The sequence below is a fragment of the Leptonotus elevatus genome, chromosome 5 (genome assembly GCF_054856555.1).
Source record: "Leptonotus elevatus isolate MCC_2025b chromosome 5, RoL_Lele_1.0, whole genome shotgun sequence".
In the NCBI taxonomy this organism is placed as follows: domain Eukaryota; kingdom Metazoa; phylum Chordata; class Actinopteri; order Syngnathiformes; family Syngnathidae; genus Leptonotus; species Leptonotus elevatus.
Genome location: NC_141243.1, coordinates 15,322,696 through 15,348,456, shown reverse-complemented (window position 1 = coordinate 15,348,456; position 25,761 = coordinate 15,322,696). Strand labels below are relative to the sequence as shown.

At 38.2% G+C, this 25,761-nt stretch overlaps 2 protein-coding genes across 6 annotated transcripts in view; one reads left to right on the top strand and one right to left on the bottom strand.

Moving 5' to 3' along the window:
- The window catches only part of rorb (RAR-related orphan receptor B), a 30,019-nt gene extending 24,634 nt beyond the window's left edge, over nucleotides 1-5,385 (top strand). For both annotated transcript variants that reach the window (XM_086075044.1, XM_086075045.1), the window contains one exon: nucleotides 988-5,385. In XM_086075044.1, coding sequence (XP_085931170.1) covers nucleotides 988-1,152 — 165 coding nt within the window. In that variant the 3' untranslated portion in view covers nucleotides 1,153-5,385. The remainder of the gene's footprint in view (nucleotides 1-987) is intronic.
- trpm6 (transient receptor potential cation channel, subfamily M, member 6) lies at nucleotides 4,679-25,747 on the bottom strand. 4 transcript variants are annotated; one of them, XM_086075039.1, is made up of 41 exons: nucleotides 25,488-25,747; nucleotides 23,737-23,816; nucleotides 23,256-23,294; nucleotides 22,829-23,018; nucleotides 22,523-22,736; nucleotides 21,471-21,595; nucleotides 21,236-21,407; nucleotides 20,563-20,737; nucleotides 20,306-20,429; nucleotides 20,150-20,222; nucleotides 19,920-20,020; nucleotides 18,481-18,615; nucleotides 17,146-17,199; nucleotides 16,901-17,044; nucleotides 16,701-16,826; nucleotides 16,260-16,531; nucleotides 15,718-15,946; nucleotides 15,327-15,479; nucleotides 15,092-15,247; nucleotides 14,795-14,923; nucleotides 14,318-14,569; nucleotides 14,066-14,240; nucleotides 13,216-13,330; nucleotides 12,938-13,134; nucleotides 12,687-12,819; nucleotides 11,632-12,049; nucleotides 11,276-11,536; nucleotides 10,965-11,196; nucleotides 10,740-10,834; nucleotides 10,490-10,592; nucleotides 10,264-10,307; nucleotides 10,104-10,168; nucleotides 9,982-10,007; nucleotides 9,863-9,910; nucleotides 9,636-9,701; nucleotides 9,222-9,520; nucleotides 8,914-8,996; nucleotides 8,628-8,833; nucleotides 6,773-6,824; nucleotides 6,547-6,656; nucleotides 4,679-5,880 (listed from the first exon to the last, which is right to left on the bottom strand). In XM_086075039.1, the coding sequence occupies exons 1-41, from the start codon at nucleotides 25,488-25,490 to the stop codon at nucleotides 5,777-5,779; spliced, it is 5,778 nt and encodes a 1,925-aa protein (XP_085931165.1). In that variant the 5' UTR covers nucleotides 25,491-25,747; the 3' UTR covers nucleotides 4,679-5,776. The 4 variants fall into 4 exon arrangements, with proteins under 4 accessions (XP_085931165.1, XP_085931167.1, XP_085931166.1 ...); XM_086075041.1 differs by having other exon boundaries at nucleotides 16,260-16,414; XM_086075040.1 differs by having other exon boundaries at nucleotides 16,910-17,044.
- Nucleotides 25,748-25,761: the final 14 nt, after the last annotated feature.

Genomic DNA, 25,761 nt, shown 5'->3' with positions numbered 1-25,761 from the left:
TGTAAAATGCAACTTAAAAACTGGGGAAAAAAATGGGGGGGGGGGGGTTAAATGACAGAAATTAAATTGTAAAAATGTGTAATTCTACAATAAATTTGTTGTTATTAATTGACTAATGTTCTTTTGTTTTGTTTTTTAAACTACAATTACTGTAATGTCCTAGATGGTAAAACATTCATTGACATTGTATTAACATTTATGTTGAAAGGACATCTAATGAGAAATAGGGAAAGGGGAAAGCTTGTGAGGGTGAATAATATGCAAAGCAGAGAATTGGACTTAGGGATGCTGCCTCTGCTTTAAGAAATCAGCACTACCAACTAAGTATACATTTAACAAAACTGTGGCGAATTGGCTCAGTGGTAGAGTGGTCGTCGAATATCCCTGAGATTGTAGGTTCAACCCCCTTTGTGAACATGTTGAAAAATGCTATATAAATGAATAACCATAATAGTAAACTGTTGCAATTTTAAACCCAATATCTAGTTTTTCAAGAGTTTTTTTTTTTACATGTTTTGAAAGATGAATCACATTACTTTTTTGTCATATACAGTTATATTACATCACACACATATTATAAAACCTCTTTCCATAAAAGAATGTGATTCAAAACCACTAATAACAGCACATTTCTGTAATTTTTAATAATTAACGTTTACCTACTATATTTCTAGGTACCGGTAATTTAATTGTTTTAAAATGTGAAAAATTTCTAATTAAACATTAAAAACAGCCGGAAAATAAGGCAAAATGTTGTTGAAATTATAACTGAAAACTGGAATTTATTTTTTATATGAAAACACAGTATTTTTATGAGAAGCAAGAAAGAATCAGTTTCTGTTATTTCACTGTATTTTTTTGCCGCCCCAGCTGCCGGAAATTTACTGGGGGGGTACATGTTTTTTTTTTTTTTAACAGTATATGCTTCCCATTTGATTTCCTGTCCATCTATCTAAATATCTTTCTTTTATCCCTCTTCTTTGTCAGCTGATCAGTCGTATCCCAACGTTGTCTGCTCTGTGCACGCTCCACACGGAGGAGCTTCAAGCGTTCCAGCAGCTTCATCCAGAAACAGTCAACGTTCTCTTCCCCCCGCTCTATAAAGAACTCTTCAATCCCGACCCGAACTCTGCCATGTCCATGCCCAAGTGACCGCCTATGGCAACCATTGCAACAAACAATTTCAGTGGAGTAACAAGACGACGAGAGGACCACTATGTCTGACAAAAAAGATTGGCAATATCTACTATGTCCTTGTCATATTTCACAGCTCCTCTTGTTTCATTTGAGACTGGGAAGGAGAGCGATCCACCAGAAACTTACAGTTACTGCCAACAATACTAGGAATGTCCAGCACTTATCCCATCCTGTTCACCGATACAGTCTGAAGAATGTATATAGAAATGAAACATGCCCCAAGCCACAACCTTAGCAGGGGCTTCTTGTCTCCTGACCAGAAATGTACAGACTTTAAAAATCAAGGAACAATTTATGTTTGTCAGTCTTAAAATATGGGTACATTTATTTTCAATTTGAAAAAGAAAATCCTTTTTGTTGTTTTTTTTCTGAGATGAAGAAATAGTTTTAAAATGCTGAATGGGGGTTGGGAACTGTGGAATTAGAAAAGCTATTGTAGATATTCTCCTAGTACAGAGCGGATTCCAGTATTACTTCTGTTGAAATAAGTTAGTCCTAATTTAAATATACAACGGTCCACTGTGGCTGATTAATCCTTGTCTAAGTGTTTTAATTTTAACTGATAGTTTCTCGTGTACAGAATTTGTAAAGTTAAGACTTGTAAAGGATTATTGGGTAAAACTGGGAAGGGATTTTCCTTTGTTTATATATAGAAGCCTTGTCTGGATTTTGTTGTATATGTATAGAAGGAATAGCATCCTTCTGATATAAACGTGTAGAGATGTAAAGAACATATGATGGAATAACAAAAAAAAAACGCCTTTTCAAGGTGAAAATGTATACAGTAATATTCTATATTGTTGCTGCAATAACTAAATCCAAAAAAGCTGGATTGCTTTTGAACAATCATACAGAAACAACCAATCTGAAAATGCAATTTCAAAATAAAATTAATCTCTTCATCAAGAAAACTCCCCTAACCATGCCCCATATACAGTATTCCTTATGAAAGGGCCTTGGCTTCAGGGTGGCGGGAATGTCCCCCAATGGAGAGCAAGATGAGAAAAGAAACTTAATCTTAATTTAAGGTAACGTTCTAATCTTCAAAGACCTGAATCATTGCTGTATCCCCTCATCCCTCCCATCACTATTTGCACAATCGCGTCCCTGGACATCCTGGACCACTCCGGGCTGTGAATATGAAGGAAGCCAGTGAGCAATAATTTTACACTGCCTTTTTTTTTTTTTCAATCTTTAAGATCTCCTTTATTTTATTTTTTTGTTGTTATTCAGAACAGGGTAGCAATTTCAACTAAAATGCACTATATTAGAAGGTACTAAATTCCATCACAGGCTCTTGTTTTTAGTGTTTAGACACAATATGGGCTGTGGTTAGGACATGCAACAGAGCACTGGTTGCCGGATGTAAACAAAAATCATCTTAAATACCAATGATCACTTCTTAAATGACAATTTATACCGAAAAAATGTGATTGACAATCACCTTGCTTGTTTTTTTGTTAGCAGTTACATATTTAATAGCACTTACAAATTGTTTATTTTGTTTGAAATTGTTCTGCCTTAATGTTTTAAGTATAATTTGGCCACTGAGTAACAAAAAGCTGCGTGAGCTCAACCGTTTGTTGGTTGGACACTTATACGAAAACTACAGACTTGGCTTAGGAGGTTTGTGCAGTTCTGCTTTTAGCCACTTGACAGGTATGACCATGATTTTTTCCTGAATAGACACAACAAAACAATAATGATGCTTTTCATCTTAAAGATTAGACAAGCAGAAAATGATGACAATAAATTCATTAATATAAATTATATATCATTTGGGAACGCACTTCTGTTGAACTAACTACTGCGTATTTCACTGATGTTGTACTGTATGTGCACAAATGTGCTCATTTGCTGATATCTGAATACCAATGTTCCTTACACAGTGGCCAAATGTAATGCTTGTTGTATGCATGGTCATAATTGTTCAATTAGCTCAACTCAAACATGGATTTCGTTTATTCAACCTCTCGGCCCACAATCGGAATCAGTGGCCGGTGACTCTGTAAGACAATCACTTGCTCATTAAGGCTTGATGCACTACACAGCATCTCTCAGGGAGCAGCTCTTTTCCAACTTTGCATTAGAAGAGGGTTTAATATTTTTGGAATAAAAAAAAAAAAAATACAAGTTTTTAATTATAATAGAATTACTTTTTGCGAATAAAAAAAAAATACAGCATATGCTAGAAATGGAATCTGCCCAGACAAGGCTTTGATTAGTATGCGTCTGTGTGTGCAGGGCATGAATTCACTGTCCAAATGTTGTTAACGCCCAGATAATATGATAAGCATTGTTACGTATAGCACAAGGAGAAATCTATTCGCTCCGTATCAGTGTGCTCTTGTCATCACTTATGTTGACTGCTTATTTTGCTGCTTTTGGGGCCATGTGGGAAGTTCACTGGCAAATTGTGAATCATGCGACATCACAACAACGCAGGACAGCGAATTTCAACTCTGACTTTGAAATTTTTGTGTGAGATGTTTTTATTTAATTTCCCTTGTTAGACTGTGAATCAGAGAGGTGGGATGGGGTTGTGAGAGGATGTGCTGGCAAGAACGAGTGGTAACATAAGTAAGTAAGACACTGTAGCAATAAGAACTGGAGGCATTTACTACTGTCATGTTTGCATTGTAAGATTATTTTTTATTTTATTACTATTTACTATTATTATTGTTCTTCTTATGTCTACTATTCTCTATTACTATTAGCCTATTGTTGTTCTGTTATATTTGCATGACGTTTCATTGCAATGAAACATTTGGGGCATATTTGTGTTTTCTCACGATATTGTGGGGTCCTGGGAGGGATTATTGGCAAGGGTGGGTTTAAGACGGGATGCAGAATTAAGTCAGTTTTAAATGATTTTCCAACAATATGAAGGACTTTTAAATAAAATATTATTATTTATACACAAGGAATTTAAGAGATACTGTTCAACTGGGTGAAAACGCTTTTTTTGCTTTTTTTCTAGAACTTTTGAATGTGTGAGTTGCTATCACCAGTCAGTGAACGGCCCATTCTGTACTGGCCTTATTGAACCGGATCAGAGACCCTTATACCCATGCTGTGGGGGAAGGTCAACTTTTCTGAATGTTATGGAGTTGTTTGTTCAGTGTGAGGGACTGAACTCAGTACGCCTTTTACCACTCCATCAACACAGACAAACACATTTGCAAGCGCACAATAAAACTAGTCGACATTCCACATGATGGCTCTGACAAATTGCACCGACATTTTAATACACTTGTTTTTGAAGTACATTTCCAACACTTTGTCCAACACACTACACCCATAAAACCGTCCTACCTTTCTTGAAAAACACCCGAGTGTGAGTGTGTGTGTGGGGGGGTGTGTGTGTGCATGTGTGCCTGTATGTGTGAGATAGACAGAGATACAGTGAGACTGAGACAATGTTTTGTCTACCAATGCTTTGTAAGCTTTCTCGATGCATTACACATGCGTGCAATTCAAGTAGTGTTGAAAATTGTTAATTTATTTTTTAGAATGTCTTTGCGTGCAAGCAAGAGCAAACAAAATAAAATGTAGCAATCTGTAACCAATACCTAAAATAAGGTATTTGGGGTTACAGAACCTCTTTTTACACAGGACTAACAAAACAAAATAAAATAAAATTTAAAAAAAATATACATAAAAAAAAAAAGGAAATGTTTTCTTTTGTTTTCAAAGTGCCATAGCTAGTGAAAAGAGGAATGGTTGGAAGTGGGCCATAGATGCTTTACTGTCTTGAGTTTACTTGAGAAACCAATCATGAAAACTGGAAACTCAAGGAAAACGTGCATTTGATGACACTGGCAAACAGTTTTTTTTTTTACATTTTATGCTTTCTTCGTTTGGTTATGTAGGACTCTGCAGGACTCTTGAGCTCTGACTATCAATCCATGAGCTCCTCTGTGGAAACACTTTCTTTTTCACATCAGAATGATATGATGTGTGTGTGCATGTATACATTTGCATTTAATTGCGTCGCAGACACCCACGTTACGGATTAGAATGGGTTGAAGTTCAGAGCTATGCAGGGCCCTTTACTGAGTCCTCCTTTGATATGTGTACATAAAATGTGAAGGTCTGAAGTGTTTTTTGTTAAATTCTATATTTTATCGCTTTTTGTAGACATTTTGTTGTGGGAAGAAAAAAAATACAATAAATTTTATGGGTGAATTTCCTGTCTCGTTTTCCTTTCTTACACGTACACAACAATATTATTGATTTGAGCAAGGCACTTGTATAACTGCGCATCTCGGATGATATAATTGAACCATGTAAATAGATCATCCTTTTTCAGCAATTTAACTTTGCTCATAAAAAAAATAACTATATATTAGCATATACTGTATATGACATGTATGATACTTGAAATGGACACATTTGTGTGTCTCAGTCACTCATTCTAATTTGTTGCTTTTCTACTGTATCTGTTGTATGCCAATCAATGTGTTTAAGGGCTGATGTATGAACTGAGCACAGTGTGAATTCCGAGTTGTCCGAGCATGACCTGCAATGTAGGTGTGTCCTTTTTCCTACTTCGTGGCTCAAAGGGAACCTGGTGCTTTTAGCCGAGACGTTTTTTTCCCCCCTCATCCTCTTGTTCTGCTTCCCCTGGCGTGGGCTCTGCCTCACTGCTGTTCTTGCATGTGTCCAGATGCTTCCTTAAAGCTGAACAAGAGAAACATCAGTAAGCGACATGTCGCTCCAATATGATAGTCATTAGCACAAGAAAGAGAATACTGACAAGGCTTTGAGGAAGTCCATGATTCCATCATGAATAATTTGGTTTGATTTGTTATAGAAATCTTGGAGAGGACATAAGAGGAGGAAGAGGAAACACAACATACCTTTGAAATATCAAAACAACTGTGACTGTATGTTTGCGTGTTTGTTTGCCGCGCTTGTTTGTTTTTCAGCACAGTTCCTTTCCGAGCAAGTTATCCTCTAGATGCTGGTCTCGTGTCTACCCAGAGACATTAATTAATAGCTAATCAAAGCTAATGTCTCAGCAGCACATTGCCAGCACAAAGACATGATTAATACGTAATCAAAGGCTGCGCAGCGCAAACGCACAAAGCAGAAGCCACCCCCAGCCACCCCGCCTTCGAACACCACTGTTGTTATAGAAATAAACGAATGCTCGCGGCTTAATTAGCTGGCTGTTGAGATGTGTTGTCTTCATTTGAAGTTGCTGAGGATTTATCTCCGAGCCAACTTTGGCCTCTTGAGTGACAACATTGAGGTGACATAGTGCATTGACTCGGAACTCATATTTTATCGCACGCTGTCTTCCTCTGGGATTTCAAATCCAATTGCTTTATGAACTTTTCTAACCTGAGAGGCCCAACGCGTGGCAGCAAGCACCGCATGAGTGTTTTTGCAGAAAAGCATTGATGGCAGCATCTCCAAGGTTGTCAGGGCCAAAGAGCATCTCGCCCATGCTGCTACAGTGCAATGAACAGAGAGAGCATCGAAAATGACAAATATGATTTATGTTAACTTGTTTTAGACAACCTATGCAGAACTTTAGCTAAGTTCTACTGTTGAAGTTGGTGTATACCTGTGCATTTCTGCCATACTGACTGTTGGATCGGTCAGCTGCTCACCCACTCCTGTCATATGCAAAATACACAATTCACAAAATGTTAAGGGTTTAGGCTTAAACATAAAATTTCTGGATGAACCTAAATGCATAAAAAAAAAAACTTTACAGATTAAATTAATTTGACTTTCTTAAAACTTCTGAATGCCTTTTGTCCACCCGTTTAACTTTCTGGTGTCAGACATGGAACTGAAACGCAAAATTCACAACAGGTGTTTTTATTTCTACCTATTCTATTTCGAACATGCATAGAAATAAAAGTACAACTTGTGTGTGTGGGGGGGGGGGGCAGCAAGCTTAAACCTATAAAATATAAATGGAAAAAAACTGCAAAAAAGTTAGAAATAAACAGAACGATATAGACTACTTACACGTTTAAAAAGGAGTAGGAGGTACATACGCATCTATTCCTTCCCCCATATATTTACTTTATTATTAATGTATTTCATATCTATCTGTACATAAAATAAAAATCCCAATATTCAAATTTACAATACATTGTGCAACACCATTTTTTTATCTACCAATATGTAGTTATCCATAATACTTTAATTTACAATCACTAACCCATCAATATAATGGTTCTTATGTTCATTTTACAAAATATTTCTCCTTCACCCTTATTTTCCCCGTAACAGTGAACTATCCCTATTCATATAGTGCTTTGTATTTCTACTATCTAGCCTACACATCATCAACAATATACATTCACGTTACAGCTTATTCCAATTCTGTACTTAACCCAGCCGCTCTTCTTCTTCATACCACTCCAAAATATTTCGTCTATATTTACTTTTGAACTGATTCATTGTTGGAAATGGTTGTAGTTCCCTATTTAGTATGTTCTATATTTACACCCCACAGACAGGAAAACAAAAACGTTTCATAGTTTTCCCTGAAATTATAACCTCCTTCGCTTTCAAAAAACATATTCTGTATATAAATTGCCTACCAGACTCTTGCACCGACCCTCATTAATATTTGAAAACAGTGCTCAAAGGGGGCCTTGACTGGAGGATGAGGTCATGGTCCGGTTGTGATTGACAGCAGCAGTGAAAACTACAATCTAAATTATTTCCATATTACTACAAACTATGCTAATAAAAAATGTTAAAAAAAAGTCACTAACCTGAAAATCGATATAAAGATGTTCGCATAAGAAGGCGGTGTACGAGAGTCATGTTTGGGTTCTGTTTTTCTTTGTGTGTCTCCCTTGGTCATGTTAAGTGTAACTTTGCCCTTCCTCGTGTCAACCAATCAGTGCCCTTAGCCACTTGTGTCTTGCCTCAGGTGTGTCTTGTTTTGTCATGTGTGTGTGTGTGTGTGTGTGTGTGTGTGTGTGTGTGTGTGTGTGTGTGTGTGTGTGTGTGTGTGTGTGTGTGTGTGTGTGTGTGTGTGTGTGTGTGTGTGTGTGTGTGTGTGTGTGTGTGTGTGTGTGTATATTTAGTCTCCTGTGTCCCCTCTGTCTGCGTTGATTCATTGTTGTTTTCCTCCCGTCATGCTGCCAGTTTTTTGCCTTGTTGCCCCCCTTTGTTTTGTTTCACTTGCCATTTGGAGTTTGCTTTTGTTGAGTAAAATTAAATTCCTTTTTTTACATCACCTCTGCCTCCTTGCCCTGCTTCCCTGCGTTTGGGTCCGCAACCACCACTACCCCCGTGACATGACTTGTTACGCAAAAAAAAAAAAATGCAAAATAGCTCGACATGTGCATTTAAAAGTTTAGAGAAGATCAATTTAAAGTAACCTGTAAAAGTTATATTGCATTTAGCTCTCAATTATATGTGACCAACACTTACAGGTTTGTGAGACTCACCTTGTACATCAAGTACCAGCAGTTCTCTGCGTGAGTACTCATAAGTCCAGTGTGAGAAGGCTAGGAGTAGCTCTTCCAAAGAACAGGAAGGCGTGATCTCCTCTCCTGTGTTGTTGTTGTACTTTTGGAAGTTACCTGGCATGTTCCGTTCAATAGTCAGCCACTGTCCATTCGAATGCCAAAGCACCAATGACACATCCAGAAATCTGGCACGGTGACATGACAAATGAATATAGAATCAACAATGCGTAAAAGTGCAAAAGTTGAATCACACCAATGCACATACTTTGGTGAATGTTTAATGCTAGCAGGTTTGAGCTGATTAAAAACTTGCATCATCCTGTGTGCTGCCCTCTGCTGCTGGATCTCCTTGAACAAAACACAAAATCTCCCGTTAAAAATCGCAATGGACCATGGCAGACAGGCTTAGAGAAGGCAAACAACTTGAGACAGCATCTATGAGTACTTACACTTACACCTGCCTCTTAAGCAGCACAGAGAGCACATGTTAATGATATCAGATGTAAATGTCCAAATTTGCCTCCCAACTGGAAATCTAAACAATATCATAGCTTTCAGACTTTTTGAACTAACCCTCAAACAAAGCTGCAGCGCTGTGCTACCATGAAAGTACTTCTGCCAGGCAGACACCACTTCTGGTCTGAAGGCTTTGACCACGTACACCGTTCCGGTTATGAGCACATCCTTTTCGGCCCAGATGCATAGCACCCTGCAGCCCTGCCGCAGGCCCCCATCTAGCGAACCCTCTTCGCTAGGAAGAGGCTGAAGAATTGCAGACAGGCCTCGAGAAGACCATGATGAGACTGTGCGGGATTCAGGTTCAGCCTCTGCGTGAACTTCCTCCAGGGAGTAAATACTCACCTCTTCGCCGCCTACAATAAACGACAGCAAAAGTAAATGGAGGGTGTTGAATTCATATTAGGATAACATAAAGTAACAGTAAGCAACTAGAAATTATTTGATGTGGATATGCATCAAAAAGTGTACCTAGAATGGAAACCGAAGTAAAAGGGATGGTGTGAGCCAGTCTCATCAGATTGTTTCTTTCCATGGCTGTTCACATACACAAACACACAAACTTAGCAAGGACTTAACTATTCCATAATAGTGGCGTTATCATGGCTGCAAAAGATGAGATGCGTTAAAAAATACATATGTGATATTACATCATATATGAATACAATTATTTTTCTGTAAGTTCATTTTATGAATACCTGAATAATGTGGATACAACATATCCGTGGAGTGGAATGAGGAACTCCCTGAAACAATGACAGGACAGTCATTTCGTACTATGCACACACATACGCTCACAAATAAATTTTAGAAATACCTTCAGCAACAATACCACTCTGCAACCTAGAGTAGGCATACAAAAAAATTGTTTTTGTTGATTCAACAATCTATGCACATTAGTCAGCCAAAAGAGGGCAGTCAGACAGAAAGCAGACTTACGAAGATCTGCGGCTCGTTGATCTCGCACAGCTGCTCCATGCTGAATGCGTGGGGCTGAAAACATCCTGATTGAAACACGCACACACAAACACACCTCTGCACTGTATTCCCTACGCTGTATACTTTATTTTATTGGCATGGTTGCTCAGATTTACAGTACCTGATGAGAAAAATTTTGCTTCTGCAAATCCATGGGATCGAAATCTTGGAAAAAGAAAAGTCAGCAAAATTTTAAACGTTATTAAACAATAACATGGCGAATAACATGCATTTTGGTACTCTCTCATAACCAGCTTGTCGTTATGTGTCGCAATGTACTCAACACTTGCTGGCTGAAAGCTGGCATTATGTATGCACTTCATTTAAAAAGTGTGTTTGGTCCTTACTAAGATGATTGAGGCTAGTTGAAGCTGACCAACATGCAGGCCCTCCTTTCAACCTTCGCCATCTTTTCCAGCAAGCGTCAGACAAAAATGTGTGCATGGTTCCCTAGTAAAAAAAACAATAACAACAAATAAACAACATAAGCAATTATACTGTTGCATGGGAACTGTTTTAAGGGTATGCATGAAGAAGACATACCAAATATACTGTCAATATTTAAAAAAAGTAGAATATTGGGAAACCAACTCTTACATTGTCTGCATTGATTTCCTGTATTTTGACAGTTTTCCTATTCGGGCTTCTTCTTCTGTTCAAGGCTTGGGTAAAGTCAGATGACTTGGACCACTCTGTAGAATCAAATATTAGAAACACTCAGACCAAACGATTCAACATGTTTTCAAGCCGAAGCTTAAGTTCACTCAAATCCCTCAAATAATTATGATAGGCAAAGTTCAAACTCACAAATGGCAACAGTACCTCTGCTACTGTTCCACTGCAATGATGTGTCATCGCTGAAACCTCTTTTACCACCTTGTTTGTTCAGTGCTTCGTTAAGGTAAGGAAACGATCCCCTTCGTGGATTCGGGGATGCCCCAAAGAAAGTCATATTCTCCACACTTGATGACAGAGATCTGCAGAAGCCATAAGAGTAGGCCGACCTTGGAGATTTCATAAAAAGTCTGGTCTGGGAATTCAGTTGGCTATCCTCCTGGTAGAAGATAAAATTGTCAAAATCCGAGGTTTTTTCTAGGGTCAGAAAGAAGAAGATTGCTAGTAGGTCTCAATACTTCTAAATTGGAGAGATGTTCATGCACTCGCTCTTCCCGTTCATCATCTCCACTGCCTTCTTCTTCCTCCTCTTCCATGTCAATTTCCTCACAATTTGGGTACAGGTGAAAATCACAGCTCCACAGTTTCGAATGTGGTGACTCCAGTGGTCCACGTGACTCATGAGGTGTCTGATCACTGAAGCCACTAAGATGGCTTCCAACTCCATGAAGGTGCAAAACTGTTGGGTCGGATGCACTAGGATGGTGAGCATCAGGAAACTGTGAAGTGAAAAAAAGAAGATAATGATTTTTGATTTACTGTACTATTATAAAAAAAAACATTTGCATGCTATAGCAAGAAGATTGCAAGATACCTCTTTTACTTCATCCTCCATTTGTCCTTCTCTCCCTCCCCTGCTTCCTCTGATTCCCAGGTTGGACTCCTGTGGCGCATGTCTAAGAAGGCAGCCTTTGATCAACGAAGGTGGAGTACTTTTAGAAGGCTTGCTCATCAGTCGTCTCATATTTGCCGCATCATAGTCCGCAGCGCTTCTGTGCAGAGTCCAGCTGTGAGGGAGGACGGGTGAGGAAGTTAGGCTCAGTCGGGACTGAGCCAGGCGGGTCTCCTCTTGATGTAGATTGTCAGAGGCGGAGAGCAGGGTCAGTGTGTCCACAGCTAACGCTGATAGGTCCTGAAGTTGACCCAGCTCAGAGTCCAGCTTTGTAAGACTGTCCTGAATGATGTCGACTTTCTCTGAGACTTCCCCCACCATCGTGCACATCTCTTCTGCTCTACTTGAACACATACTGGATAAATACATTTCTTGCACCGATACTGTACATTATTTCTAGATTTTTAAAAACATTGAATACTACACAAATTGTGCAACGTCAAAATCGAAATGGCACATACTATGATTTATTTGGGTTATTATTAGAGCTGTTAAAAAAATTTAATCATATTAATCACATCTTAGAATTTTGATTAATCACGATTAAAAGGCTTTTGTAACAAAACATTTTGTCCACCAGATTTAAAGAGCACCTGTTATGCGTTATTTATTTATTTTACATTTAATGATATGAGGACGTCTTAAAAATAATTTATCACTGCACACGCCCATCCTCCTCTTTTTTTTACTTGCATAATTGAAAATGGAAAAAAAATAGTTTGACATGAACAAATATTTTTAATGTCATACGCAAACTTTTATTAAATGCTTTACTTTAATGCAAGTAGTTATGTTTATTGCTCAAACACAACCTGTGCTACCTTTAACGTAACCATCCTCTGTCAAGATAAAGGATCATATGTGGTCAAAATTAATATTGCGATTAATCTGAGTTAATACATGATTAATGTGATGATTTTTTGTGATTAATTAATTAGTTAACGCTTTAACTTTGACAGCACTAGTTATTATACAACCTGTCTGCTGTGACTCTGATCCTGTTCATCTGACTGCTATGAAGATCTTGATTCTTCTCAAAGAGGTAGGCCTGTACACATTTCTCCTCAAATTCATAGAGCTTCTTGCGGTCATCACGGGCTAAATAGAGCTCTGGCGAAAGTACCACAAAAGAGGCTGTAGTACTACACACTTAATAATCTACAATAAAAATGTATCAATCTAAAAAAAAATCTAATAACAAATTATGCAATGAAAAAGTAGTACTCACTAAGTCCGGAGCTTCTTTCATCTCCATCAGCATTTCCATTAAGTCGCTTGTAAATGGCTAGCAAACCAAAAGTCATGTGACTGAGGAGAATTAGGGGTGAAGGCAGCCATGGTCTGTCCTGATAGGTCATTATGTATCGATAGCGGTTGTACTTCCACAATTTATTGGATGTTGAGGCCATATCGAAGTAGATGTTGCTGAAAATAAAAAGACAATCTGCAGGTTAAAAAGTGTCTCCCTTTATAATCAAATTTTAATGCGGACATATGGTAACTCACTTAAAAAATGCAATGAGAATGTTGACCATGATGATGTACTGAAAAAACATATAGACAGCTTGAAGGAATGCCGTGAGAAAGGAAGCGGGAGCACATGGATGACCATCATCACAAGCTGGTAATACAAACACATTCCATTCAGTCCAACATATTTGACAGATTAGCGTAGATTATAAAATGCAAACAGACATCAATATTATAACACAAGAGAGCGATTAAAAATAAATTGGCACGAAAGCAACGCATTTCTCTTTCTTCATGATTCTTTCTTTGAAAAAAAAAAATTCAAAGATGTGATTCACAGAACTATCCTTTTACACAGAGCCTCAACATATTATAATTTTAAGTAAGATATGAGGTATTTTCTTAATCACAAGTAGGGCTACAACTAATAATTATTTTAATAATTGATTAGTCTGACAATTATTTTTGTCAGTTTATTGATTAATTGGGTTTTTAAAAAATGTTTTAATTTCCATCCCTAAAATACAAAATAGCATTATTTCAAATTGACAGACAAAAAATGTAAAAGCATTAATTAAGATTCAGTTACTGGTTTGGTCTGTGAAAATGAGCAAAAATGTTGATCATTGTTTCCCAAAGATGTTTGCAAGTGTTTTATTTTGATTCAACACAAAGATGAAAAGTCTGCTTTCACGGACGACGACAGAAATCTGTGATTATTTACTGTTTAAAGGCTGAAATTCAAAGGATTTGGACAATTTGAAGTCAACAAGTGATGATTAATCGATTACCAAAATAATTATCAATGAATTTGATAATCAATTGATTAATCGATTACACCTCTAATCACAAGGTAATCAAGTGCAGTTTTTACTGAATCACTAACGATCTATTTCTGATGCGTAGACCTCCCCATAGATCATCCAGTAAGGCTGGAACACAACGTCACGGGCTAAACTCCACGATGGATCCTCATCTGGTGAGAGGATGGCCTTCCTGGATACCCCAAAACTGAGCAGTACAATTGCCATCATCACCACGATAAAGAACATGTTAGAGGTCTGGATGGAAACAAGACAAATAATGATTGACAGTATATTTTCCAAATGTTCAAAAGTAATCCATTTTACCCACATACCATTTTGGTGATCATTGTAAGGTAGGGACCAGCATGTTGATTGACAGCCAGCAGATCCATCACTCTCACAAACCAAAATATAATGTCCAGACAGTAGACGATTCGTCCGGCTGTCCGGTATGGGTCAGCATGCCAACGCATCACCAAACCAAATAGGAAGAGTACGATGGCAATGAAGTCAGATAAGTTCCAGTACTCTGAGAACCAAATCTTCATTTTCTGACTCAGCTTTCTTGGTTCTGACATTAACACCTGAAAAGAGGTTTACATAAATCATAACTATTAGTAATAAAACATTTTCCATAAAGGATAATTATTAGTAATGATTTGGAGGTGTCAAAATTAGTGAGTTAATTTTGAGTTAATTTAATGTTCCTTTAACGCCACAAATTTTTGTAACGCATAATTAAGTACTTGATCAGACTTTCCCACTTCAGTACACCCAACACAACAAGTCCCACTGATTGGTTTTCTCACCTCTCTGGTTTTCTCCACTGCTGTAGCCAATATATATAAAATGACTAACCACTCCTGGACACATGGTTGTTCATCCATCTTCACTAAGATGGTGTAGGAGAACAACACCAGGAAGGCTAAGTATGCCATCTACAGTTAACACAGTCACGGGAAGATGAAGAGATTTTTTTTTTAAAAGGGGGAAAAAAGATATACAGGCATATCCATTCAAAAAGTACGCGGAGGACATAAATGGATCTATTGCTGTATCAGAAAAATAATACAATTAATATTAAAATTATTCCTGACAACACCTACTGTATGGAACCAGAACTTGACAACAGGCGCTGTGTAGAATTCATAGAGTCTTGTGATCCAGGACACAGTGTGTAAAGTGATTGGGAAAAGTCCTCCAGACCCTGAACCAAGACGTGGGTCCTGGCATGGTTGTCCGTGCTCTGCATCATGGTTAGCCTGTGAGTGGGAATTTCAAAATGGGTTAGTGGGAAGCATTATGTTGACGTTTTTGGAGTCTGCTGTGTACAGTATGTACCATGTGATCAGTTTCATCGTGCGTTGCTCCTGACTTAAGGGTGTCACGTCCAAAAATAATTGCCTCATGAGACTGGGGAACATGACACATTTCAGCTTTACTTTTGAATTCCAGAAGGAGAATGGCAGGAGGCAGAAGAAGACTCAAAATGATCTGAAAAAGAGCAAAGAAGTCTAAAAAAAAAATACACATAAGCACAACAAGTCTCATTCAACATTGAGCCATTAAAATCAAACTAGATTTATTTTCCGAGCTCTGCTAGTTCAGATACTAAACAGGTTACTTACATAAGAGTGTGTATTTGTGAGTTTCAGTGGTCGTATATCAAGAGTGTTGATCATACTATAAATGTTCTCAAGGTCATGAAAAAATCTAGCCGCACTCCCATTACCTTCAAATATGAGTTTTTTCTCATGTTGAGCGAGCCAGTCCAGAGATCAGTGAGGAGCGTCTGCGTACAAGAGTGCGAAACAAAAGGTCTGTGGCATGACGAAACTGCAATTTGCAGGCTGGTGAAGTGGCTCCATGCTTCCATTTCAGAAGTGAGCAGCTTCATTGCCATCTTCTCATTCTGACGAAATGCGCAGTCTAAGACATTCACCGCCAGCTGCCCAAATTCACTAAGACACAAAACAGAATAAAAACACAAGCACCGTAATTTCTAGTGAGAGAAAAAAACACAAAAGCAGCTAAACTATATTATTCGTTAACATGTTCACATTCACATTCACATTCACACCTTAGGACAATAAAGAACCTTCAATGAACCTAACCTGCAAGTTTTTGGATTGTGAGAGGAAATTGAAGTAGGAGAAAAACTCATAAGCAAGGACAGAAAACTCCACAGAGGAAGGCCAGAGCCAGGACTTGAACCCCCAACAACCTATATACCATGCTGTTATGAATCATAAATGTGTAAATTGTGTGACTCACAGGGAATATGCTTTGAATCGTTCCGCAATGTGGTCATCCGTGCTGCTTTGCCGTGCCTTAAACGCCATGGAACGGTAAATCTTGCAGGCCACTGCGGCCCGAGCCAGAGCCTCTTCACCATGCTGCCATAGGAACAGCGCCATCTGCTGGCGTTGCTGAAGCACGGCCCACACAAAGACGTCATTAAAGTTGAACGAAAAAATCAGTGGCGCTTCACAAAGACCGGGACTCCATGCAGCCTTTTCACTGCTGCTGCGTGGCACATTCTGGTCCTAGATTGAAAAATTATTAAAGAATACCAATCGGAAGTGACCAACAAAATTAAAAAGACAATAGAGAAAAATGAGAGGGTATATTCTCACAAAAACAAGCCATTTGATGATAATAAAAGTACCTTTTGTTTCCTTCCCCATTGAAAAGATTAGAAGAATTGCCACCCACCTTGCGCTTGTAAGGCTGAGCAGTTCTAAAGAAATGGGGGTCCTGAGGACTTCCACTCCATTGAGAGTTTGGTATTATTCCCATTTTTTGTTCAGACAAGGAAGAGGTACTGACACGTCTACTTTCCTGTAATCACCACACACAAAAATACTAATTAACAGCAGAACGGAACTAGAATGAATCAAGGGTAAAAAACTAACGTTGTCCACCTTGTTCTGCAGTCTGTTGTAGGCCGTTCTGAAGTGTTTGCGTGTGTAGGTGCTGCGGTATGCTCCTCCTATGAGGCACTCTATGACCAAGCCCATGTCAATGAGAGACAGCCGGTAACCGAGAGGTAAAGAGGTCTGCGCACACACATATCCACATCAAGTAAATGGACATTATACGGTACATAATGCCAAACAAACGTTCTTTTGCTTCTTTGAACATAATTTTTAACACTGACCTGTTTCACGTCCTCAACAAGGTGATGAAGAAAATGGTCAGTCTGCCCCTGAGGCTGAGAAGCAAAGACTTACATAGTTATTAATAATAATAATAAACAACATATAGTTCAAAATATGGGAGAAGAGCTGATTTATAATTATATTGAGAAATGTATCCAATCAGCTTTTATTGGTGAGCTATACCTTTAAAGGAAATGCCTTTACAGTATATAGCAAGAAACGTGTTGCATCATACCATCTTGAACTGACTCACATATCAAATCATATCGTAACCGTCCTTCAATCGTATGGCACCCCGTGTATCAAGAAACATACCAAATCGTCTTTTATTGGAGAGATGCGCACCCCTAATTAACTCATTCACTGCCATTATTGGCTATAGACGTCAAAAATGCATTTGAAATATTTCTATTAGTTTCACATTTTTTCTACTTGTGTTAACAAGAGTATGAAAACCTAGAAGAAAAATTATTGTACATTTAGAACAGATATCAAATACGTGATTAATCGTGAGTTAACTACTGAAGTCATGCGATTAATTACAATTTAAAAATGTAATCGTCTGACGCCCCTAAATTTTTATAATAATTTCTTTCTTTTTTTAATTCGGGGCATCAGGCGATTACATTTTTTTTTTTTTGTAATTAATCACATAACTTCACTAGTTAACTCAAGATTAATCACATATTTTATATCTGTTCTAAATGTACAATAATTTTTTCCTCTGGGTTTTCATACGCTTGTTAAAAAAGTGGGAAAAAATGTGAAACTAATAGAAATAGTTCAAATGAATTTTTGACGTCTATAGCCGTCAATGGCAGTGAATGAGTTTTAATGGTTACTTTTAAAAATGATGCAGCAGGAGTCTGTATATTGAGCAGTGGCGCTGGCTCTAGTTTGTTTCTGAGGGAGACTTATTATGCCAGCATTATAAATAAGTAAACATATATTTTAATACACAAAAGATGAAGGCAAGTCTAAGTGGAAGAGAATCAAGTGTATACATGACAAAGAGTCTTGTGATCTTAACGGCATTCTAAACAGTTGAACTGAATGCAAATGACCAAAAGCCACAAAGAATCTCTTGAGCCTGAGTTTGCTGTTGTTGTGATTTTCTTTTTTCAGTCACAACCATTGTTTACAATCCGCGCTTCAAAAGAGAGAAAATAATTAAGTGGCTTTCCACTGTTTGTGCAGCAATTCATTCAAGGGGAAAGGGAAAAAATAACGAGCCAAAGAAAACAAGGGGGAGAAAGTATTCTGTTGAAAGAAAATGCGATTGAGAGCCACGAATACTTGTAGATAAGTTAATATTACACAGTATAATCAATCACCATGTTATAGAGTTCCTCCAGGCGATCCACAGTGAGGAAGTGGCTCATAGTCAACCCGTTGTCAATCAGCAGTTTAACAAAACTGACGCGGTCCATCACCAAAGCATCCAACATGGCCTGTTCCAATGAACCCACCTATGAATCACAATTAACAGCACCAATGAATATATGTAATATTGCGCTTCGTGAATTAATAGTGGTAACCTCTCACGATTTGAAGATTCTATTTGATTTGATTACAAGTCAGGAGCTACTTTTCAATTTGATTACCGAATCTTGAATCAATGCATTAAAAAGCACGCTACTTAAAAAATGTTAACGGGTAAAATCCCAAAATGAAACTAAAATGCACTGTAACCTTTACATTTTAATTTAAGTTGAGCTTGTTAAAACTTTTGATTTCACATGCCCACCTGTTTAATGTTTCAGTACTTTTAGCACAAGTTGATGTTCGCTAACAGGTAACTAAATGGCAAAATTCATACCACCTGTTTAAAGTGGGTCGCTTCTGCGGCCTTTCTGTGACTCTTCCAGTCTCTCTCGACATCTGGTGCAACCTACTAATTACACCCTGTTACACTCTAACTCACCCCAGTGGCTGCTTCCCTCTCAGAATATCAAGTTTGATGCCTGGCAGTGAGTGGCATGTTGTACACATGTACGCGTGCAGGTTAAGAACAATAATATCAGATATGCGTCACTTAACAGTAAATTGTAGGGATAGACCGATTATCGGCCAGGCCGATTATTGGTGCTAATATTCGGTATTTTGACAAATATCTGTATTGGCCTTTTAAAAAATATATTTGACAGCCAATAGAAGATCTATTTAAAACTGTGTTAACCTCAGAGAGCAAAATTTTCTGTTAACTTTATAAGAGATGCTGCTGACCCTGGGAACCCTCTGCACCTTTTGTGATTGTTTGAAATTATAACAAAGATAAGTAAAAATTTAACATTTCAGATATTTTGACATTTTGGAAGACTTTATTTACAGGTGAAATTAATACGGACCTATTTACATAAGTTTTAATTTAAGTTTTTAAAGATGCGCTTGATGATCCTGGGAACTCCCTGAACTTTTTGTTAGAATTTCAAAAATAATTATTTCTATGGTCTAATTAAAGAATAATAAAAAAAAACTAAACATTTTAACATCTGAAAAGTTGTTCAATAAGTTCAAGTTAATAACTGGAATTGTTTTATTATTTTAAATGTTAACGCCAATATGTGTTTCCCTTTAACTGAAAATGAATATCTGCTCCAATTATCGGTTATCGGCCTCCTTTGCTACTAATAATCGGTATCGGCATCAGCCTTGAAAAAAAAACCACATCGGTCTATCTTTAGTAAATAGACGGTAAAAAAATACAAATAAAAAATTATATCAGCACAAAATATGAGTTGGGCATGTAGTATAAAATCAGGCTTAGTCTTACCTGCCAATGTTGTCCATACACCAGGACGTTTTTTTGTGCAATATCAGGCCTGTCCCATGCTAGAGTCATACTCAGCTGCTCTGCAGCGCTGGCCTTTGTGCCTGTTCATTATATAGATCAATAGAAAAAAAAATCTGACACTTCATTGACACAGATCTTTCACAGCTTATTTAATGTCTGAGAAAAAAATATATATTAATGATGGCTATTTCACTAAGATGGTACAGTACCTTTGAGAATAGCGTTCAAAATGGCGGCATCTGGGGCCATCTGGTCTTCTGACTCTGAATCAAAGATGGTTATCTGTAACAACGAATAAATTATATAATGCATTCCAGACATGTGACTGACCATAACAAATCAAATGTAATTGTTCTTTCACCTACAGATTGTCTGTGGTCCATACATTCCAGAAGGAGAACGCAAAGGCGAGATGCTTCCTTTCTATCGACTCCAAACGCTTCTCCAATCCTTACAAGGAAGCCCTGTTTAATGTCTGCATCCAACTGCCTAAAACACATTTCATGTGCTTTTTTGAGAATGACTGCTTTTGACCAATCTCAGAGACAAATACTCGGAAGTATTTTTTTTTGCTCACTAAAGCCTACTTTTCCACAAGTTACATTCAACGACGTATGCATACCTGTCAGCATCAGTGTGCTTATGTAAAAAGGCAAACAGGTCTGCAGCCCTTCCAGATCCCTCAAACACAAAGACCGGCACAGGGGGGGTATTTTTGACGTAGTCCAGTACTGTGGACACAATGGCGGGGCCTCCTTCTAATACCACACACACCATTGGCACTCTTTGGTTCAATCCTATGGAACGCACATAGCACAAAAAAAAACTCTTGGCAAGAAGAGAAAAATCCTGATGTGGCATGCATTTCCATTAGAACCCATCCCAACTGGCGTTTGGAAGGGGCATGCAAGGTACAGCCAATCACAGTGCACATATAGACATTAGACAAACAACCATTCACACTCATATTCGAACCTAGGACAATTTAGTGGTTTCTATGAACCTAGCATGCCTGTTTTTGGAAGGTGTGAGGAAGACAGTTTAGACAGAGAAAGCCCATGATGCAACACAGAGGAAAAGCAAACTCCGCACAGGAAGGCCGGAGGCCTGATTCAAACCCACAACCTGAGAACTTTAAATCAGATGTGCTAAGCAATTGTTCACCAGGCCACTGTGGTTGAATATTAATCTGTTGTTTTGGTTTTCTTTCACTTTATTGCTTGGGGGAAGCAAACAAAGACTGTAATATCGCAGCCCCACTACTTTTTTTATGGTTTAAAAAAAAATGGACTCACGAGGATGGATCTTCAGCAGTTGAATGTGTTTCTCCAGCTTCTTCCTGAGGCCTTCTTGGCAACCATATTTTCCTAACGTTCCATCGTCCACCAGAAGAAAGTGGGAGTGGAAACTGTTAAGATAGGCCCTCTTGCTCAAAGGATTCCCCAGTGGCTGGTAAGGCCTGAAGACCTGAATAGCGAAGAGGAATATCGTTAAAATGATATTAACAAAGAACATCATTTGAAGACGCACATCTCTTCCTATAAGGTCTGTGTTGTTGTCTATCACTCCCCAAGGTGTGATCCCAATTGTGTTCCTCTTCCTCAGGTTGTGGCCACCAAAAGTTTTTGTGGCCTCGCCCACATACTTGGACACACCTACGGCGAGATGGCAAGAAGAACCGATGATTGTATTGTCTGTGAACATCTTACAAATCGTAATGAAAACCCTAAATTCACTACGTTCGCAAGAATTTATACTTTATAATTGATGCCAGCTTTATCGGCCTTCAGATTCATAAAAAGGCCGATTTTGTCACCGGTAAGCCGCCCAGCCGATAATTGGTCTATCCCTAATTGCAAACATACCATTCAAAATGTACTTCATATGAAATTGAACTGAGCCAATGTGCCCAATCTCAACAATGTATATTTTACACAGGGTTCTTGTTATTCTACAGTAAAACTGTGGAAATGTGCATATACACAAAACATAAAAACATCTTTACCACAAATGATGCGTTTATTTTATTACCTTAAAATAGGTGCGTTGCAACAAATAAAAAACTGTTTTGTAAAAGGAAATGAAAGGTCAATATTCAAAGGAAACACATTTTACACCCACATTTTATTCCCTTTATGAAACATGCTGATATTTATCACCACTTTCTTGCAAAAGAAAGGATGAAGCATTTAATCCAAAATATGTTAAAGTATTCAAGCATTTAAAAGAATTAGAAGTACCTATGGAAACCTGGTTTACAGATTGTGAGTGATTTTGTAGTTGTGATTTTTGTGACAAAAATTATTGCAACCTACTAAACAAAATGTCGTAAAAAAAAGTGAATACACACTAAGAGCAAAGCTATATTGCAAATAAGCAATTTTGAATCCATTAAAATAAATTGGATCATTTCCCGTTGCGCACCTGATGTGCCGCGGCACACTGCTTATTAGGAATCACTCGTCTAGTAACCAAATGTAACCGAGTGTCATTATTCTGCTTTGTAAATGGCCATGAGGCTGCCATGAAAACAAACATCATTAGTTGGGAAATTGGACCATTTTGTCAAAAATAACACTTACCAGTATTAACACCATCAGTAAGTATCCAAGCACCTGTGCTGTGGGCTGCAGTGATCAGGCCTTTACTGAAGGCTTGTTTGACTTTGGAAGGAAGGGTGAAGTTCTCAGATCCTCCATGGACACTAAGTAGGACCTTGGGCCGATCCATCTGCCATTCCCTCAGCATCAGCTGGAGAAGCACCTCTGGCTTTGAGTCCACGGCCACACGCACATACTACCAAGGAAGCATATGGGGAAAAGAACAGCTTGCTATCTCCACTAAAGTTTGAGATCATCCGGTCCAGACTGCATCATGCAATCACTAACCTTAGCCCGGCAGACTCGTGTTGCACTGTCTTGAAAGTCGATGGTCCCGTAGGCGTTGGTGGGACTGGCTCTGGTGTGCAGCTCCAAGGACCAGTCCTCTGGAACATCCTGTTCAGGACTAGGAAAGATGAATGTCGGGGGAGGTGCCTCTTGCCAAGAGTGTTCCACCATGAGACGACCACAGCAACACCTAGACAAGCAATATTTTTTATTGTTGTTTATTGTATTTTAAAGCAGAGTAAGTGGTGGTAAGTAAGGGAAGCAAAAAAACAAAAGTAAAACTGAGAAACTGACATGAATGTTGCAAAGGCAAAAACACATCAAGTGCATAAACGTAAATTCACTGGAATTGAGAGATAATGAATTGGGAGTTACTGCCACATGTTGGAATTATCGGCACAGGCATGCAATCATTCTTAAATCATACCTGATCAAGTTTTGACATACGTGACATACTGGAATGCATCTGTAAGAAGTGGGAAATTACATTTTTATCAAGTAGACCACATGGTTCCTGTTCCTGTTCCTGAAAATAATTCTGTATGCCAAATCCAATCCTTCTCTCTCTCAGGAAAATTAGATTGTCACCGTCCTAAAATAATGGTTTATGCCAATTTTTGACCTTTGGGGGGGCTAATTAATTAATCTCCTCATGTTGCCGACAAAATTGCCTATATCCTAAATTGAAGATATGAAATTCTACACCTGAAAGGAAACAATTAATAAATAGATTACATTCAGAAAGAAATTGCAATGCCATTATTTTAAGAAGGTGACGAAACACAGCCACTTCAGTTGTACCAGGTTTGACATTTACAGAGACCGGTAAATCTTTGAATTTATTTTTGTGATTGTTGTGCATGTTGGCTAAGTTAAATTCATTGATCCTGGAGGAAATGCAAATGTACCTGTGTAGATCTCGGGAGGAGGGGATAAACTTCACACATTCTCTCTTGGAGAACGTTTCCTCAATCCATGACTTGTGCGACTGGAATATGGAAGGAGAATGTTGTGTATCACAAATACAGCTAACAGTAATGCTGATAAACAATAAACATACTACTACTACTAGTCCAAATTGTGAGAATGTAACAGTTTTGATTCAATTATCAATACTTATTGATCAGATTCCTAATCGGTTCTCTTGAGCTTCTCATTGGGCGTGGAAATGAAATCATATAAATGGTTCAGTTGTTTTTTTCATGTTTTTGTTTCTTTTAGTCATTTGACCACTGACTGACAGGGACTAAGCTGAGAATCAAACAACAGCATCTGTCGCGCTAAAAATTTTGTCAAGTTATCCTTAGGAACAATTGATACAACTTTAATGTCTAAACATTGAGATCAACGCAGAGCTTTTTTTCAACTTCTCTCAGATCTCCTTTAATCAGCCACGTATAGAAATAGAAATGTTTCACTGGATACGTTTACTATTACTAATATATGAATATATAACACTTTGACTACTAACATTTGGAAATCACTAGCAGCGACTCCCCCTTCCCCGTGACAGCTGATTCTCAACACTCAGAATTTGTTACCTCCTCACTTTTTTCCGTTATTCTCACCGTGATGTGAGCCCACAACTGAGAATGATGTTACTAGTTCAAAGGGCATCACCAGCAGCCCAGCCCTGTTATAAATAAAATAAAACTCTCCACTTTTCACTCCCTTCTTTCCCCTCCAATTCGTCAACAGAATCACACTCAGAAACGAGGCGCTTAAAGCGGCCTCAAATGTAACTGAAGTCAGGTCATCTTGGCAAAGGAGAAATGCTCACTAACACGGACTTAGACAAGTTTTTGAATAATATTTGAGATAAATTGGCCTCTGGTGTGAAGTCTTCGAACTTTGACAGCTCAATTAAAGATCAGAGCAAAACAAGTGTTGTGTTTATATTTTTAGACTGTGTATTGTACACTTTATCTTCAAAACAGAGTACAAATTTGATGCAGCAAAAAAAAAGTCAACCTGACACCAGTATTTTCTTCATACTGCTCCCAGTTTCTCAAGGTCTCTCCGTCTCCTGAGTGAGCAGCATTTCAAGCAACATTTAACAAAGGCCTGACGTGAAGTATTGTTGGAAGGAAATATACACACATCACATCCCTTTCCTGAGATTTGTGTACATGTTTGCAATTGGTGCCCTCCCTGAAATACAAAGCCACACTGCCAAATTGTGTTGTTGTTGTTTTTACAGTAAATGTGACAAATTAGGAAAACAGTGTTAACTCCATTCTCGACCATAAACACGAATTAAGGGGGGAAACTGAAGGAAAATTCTGGACACAAATCTACAACCCAATAACTTGATTCAGCAGCTCAGTCGTGCTTAACAATGCTGTTTTTTGTTCACCTAACACGCGTGTCTGAGTACAGTAGACCTTCAACACTGAATTAATTAACATACAAACGTGTGGGTAGTAGCCCAGTAATTATTTGGACTGTGAGTATTCTGTAGCTGACATGGTTTCAGCACATGCTAACATAAATGAAGGTTAGCAGCCGAAAATTTAACGCCAGAATTTTGTTATACTGCAATTTATTAAGAGCTACAAATAAATAAACGAGATTTCAGCCACAAATTTGAAAGTTATGCTCCATATGTGTAACACTTCTATATGAATACGTTACAGTATCGGGGTGCTCAGCAACTCACCATATCTGGAGGAATACTGTAGTTTGAGACGTGTACATCAATACGTGTTTTTCCGCAGAGCACGCCTATATTATTAGGAGCATATCAATGACAAGAGTGGCCCTGTTATCAGCCATTAGAAGTCCAAAGGGTAATGAGTCTTTGAAAGTAGACTTGAGAAGTTCGCGGTCTCCGCCTCCAGAACACTTCCTCCATTATAGTTCTCATTCGGTTCCCCCGTTAGCGGGGTTCGTGCCCGAAAAGTGTGTCGGTGTTGTTTTACGTAAAAATGTGA

What these genes read in the sequence shown, in the direction of transcription:
- trpm6 (XM_086075039.1), bottom strand. An exon ending in CTACGCATCAGAAATAGATC is followed by an intron (nt 13,331 to 14,065) that starts GTTAGTGATTCA and finishes TTGTATTACCAG; the next exon opens with CTTGTGATGATGGTCATCCA. An exon ending in ATTCTCATTGCATTTTTTAA is followed by an intron (nt 13,135 to 13,215) that starts GTGAGTTACCAT and finishes TTTTATTTTCAG; the next exon opens with CAACATCTACTTCGATATGG.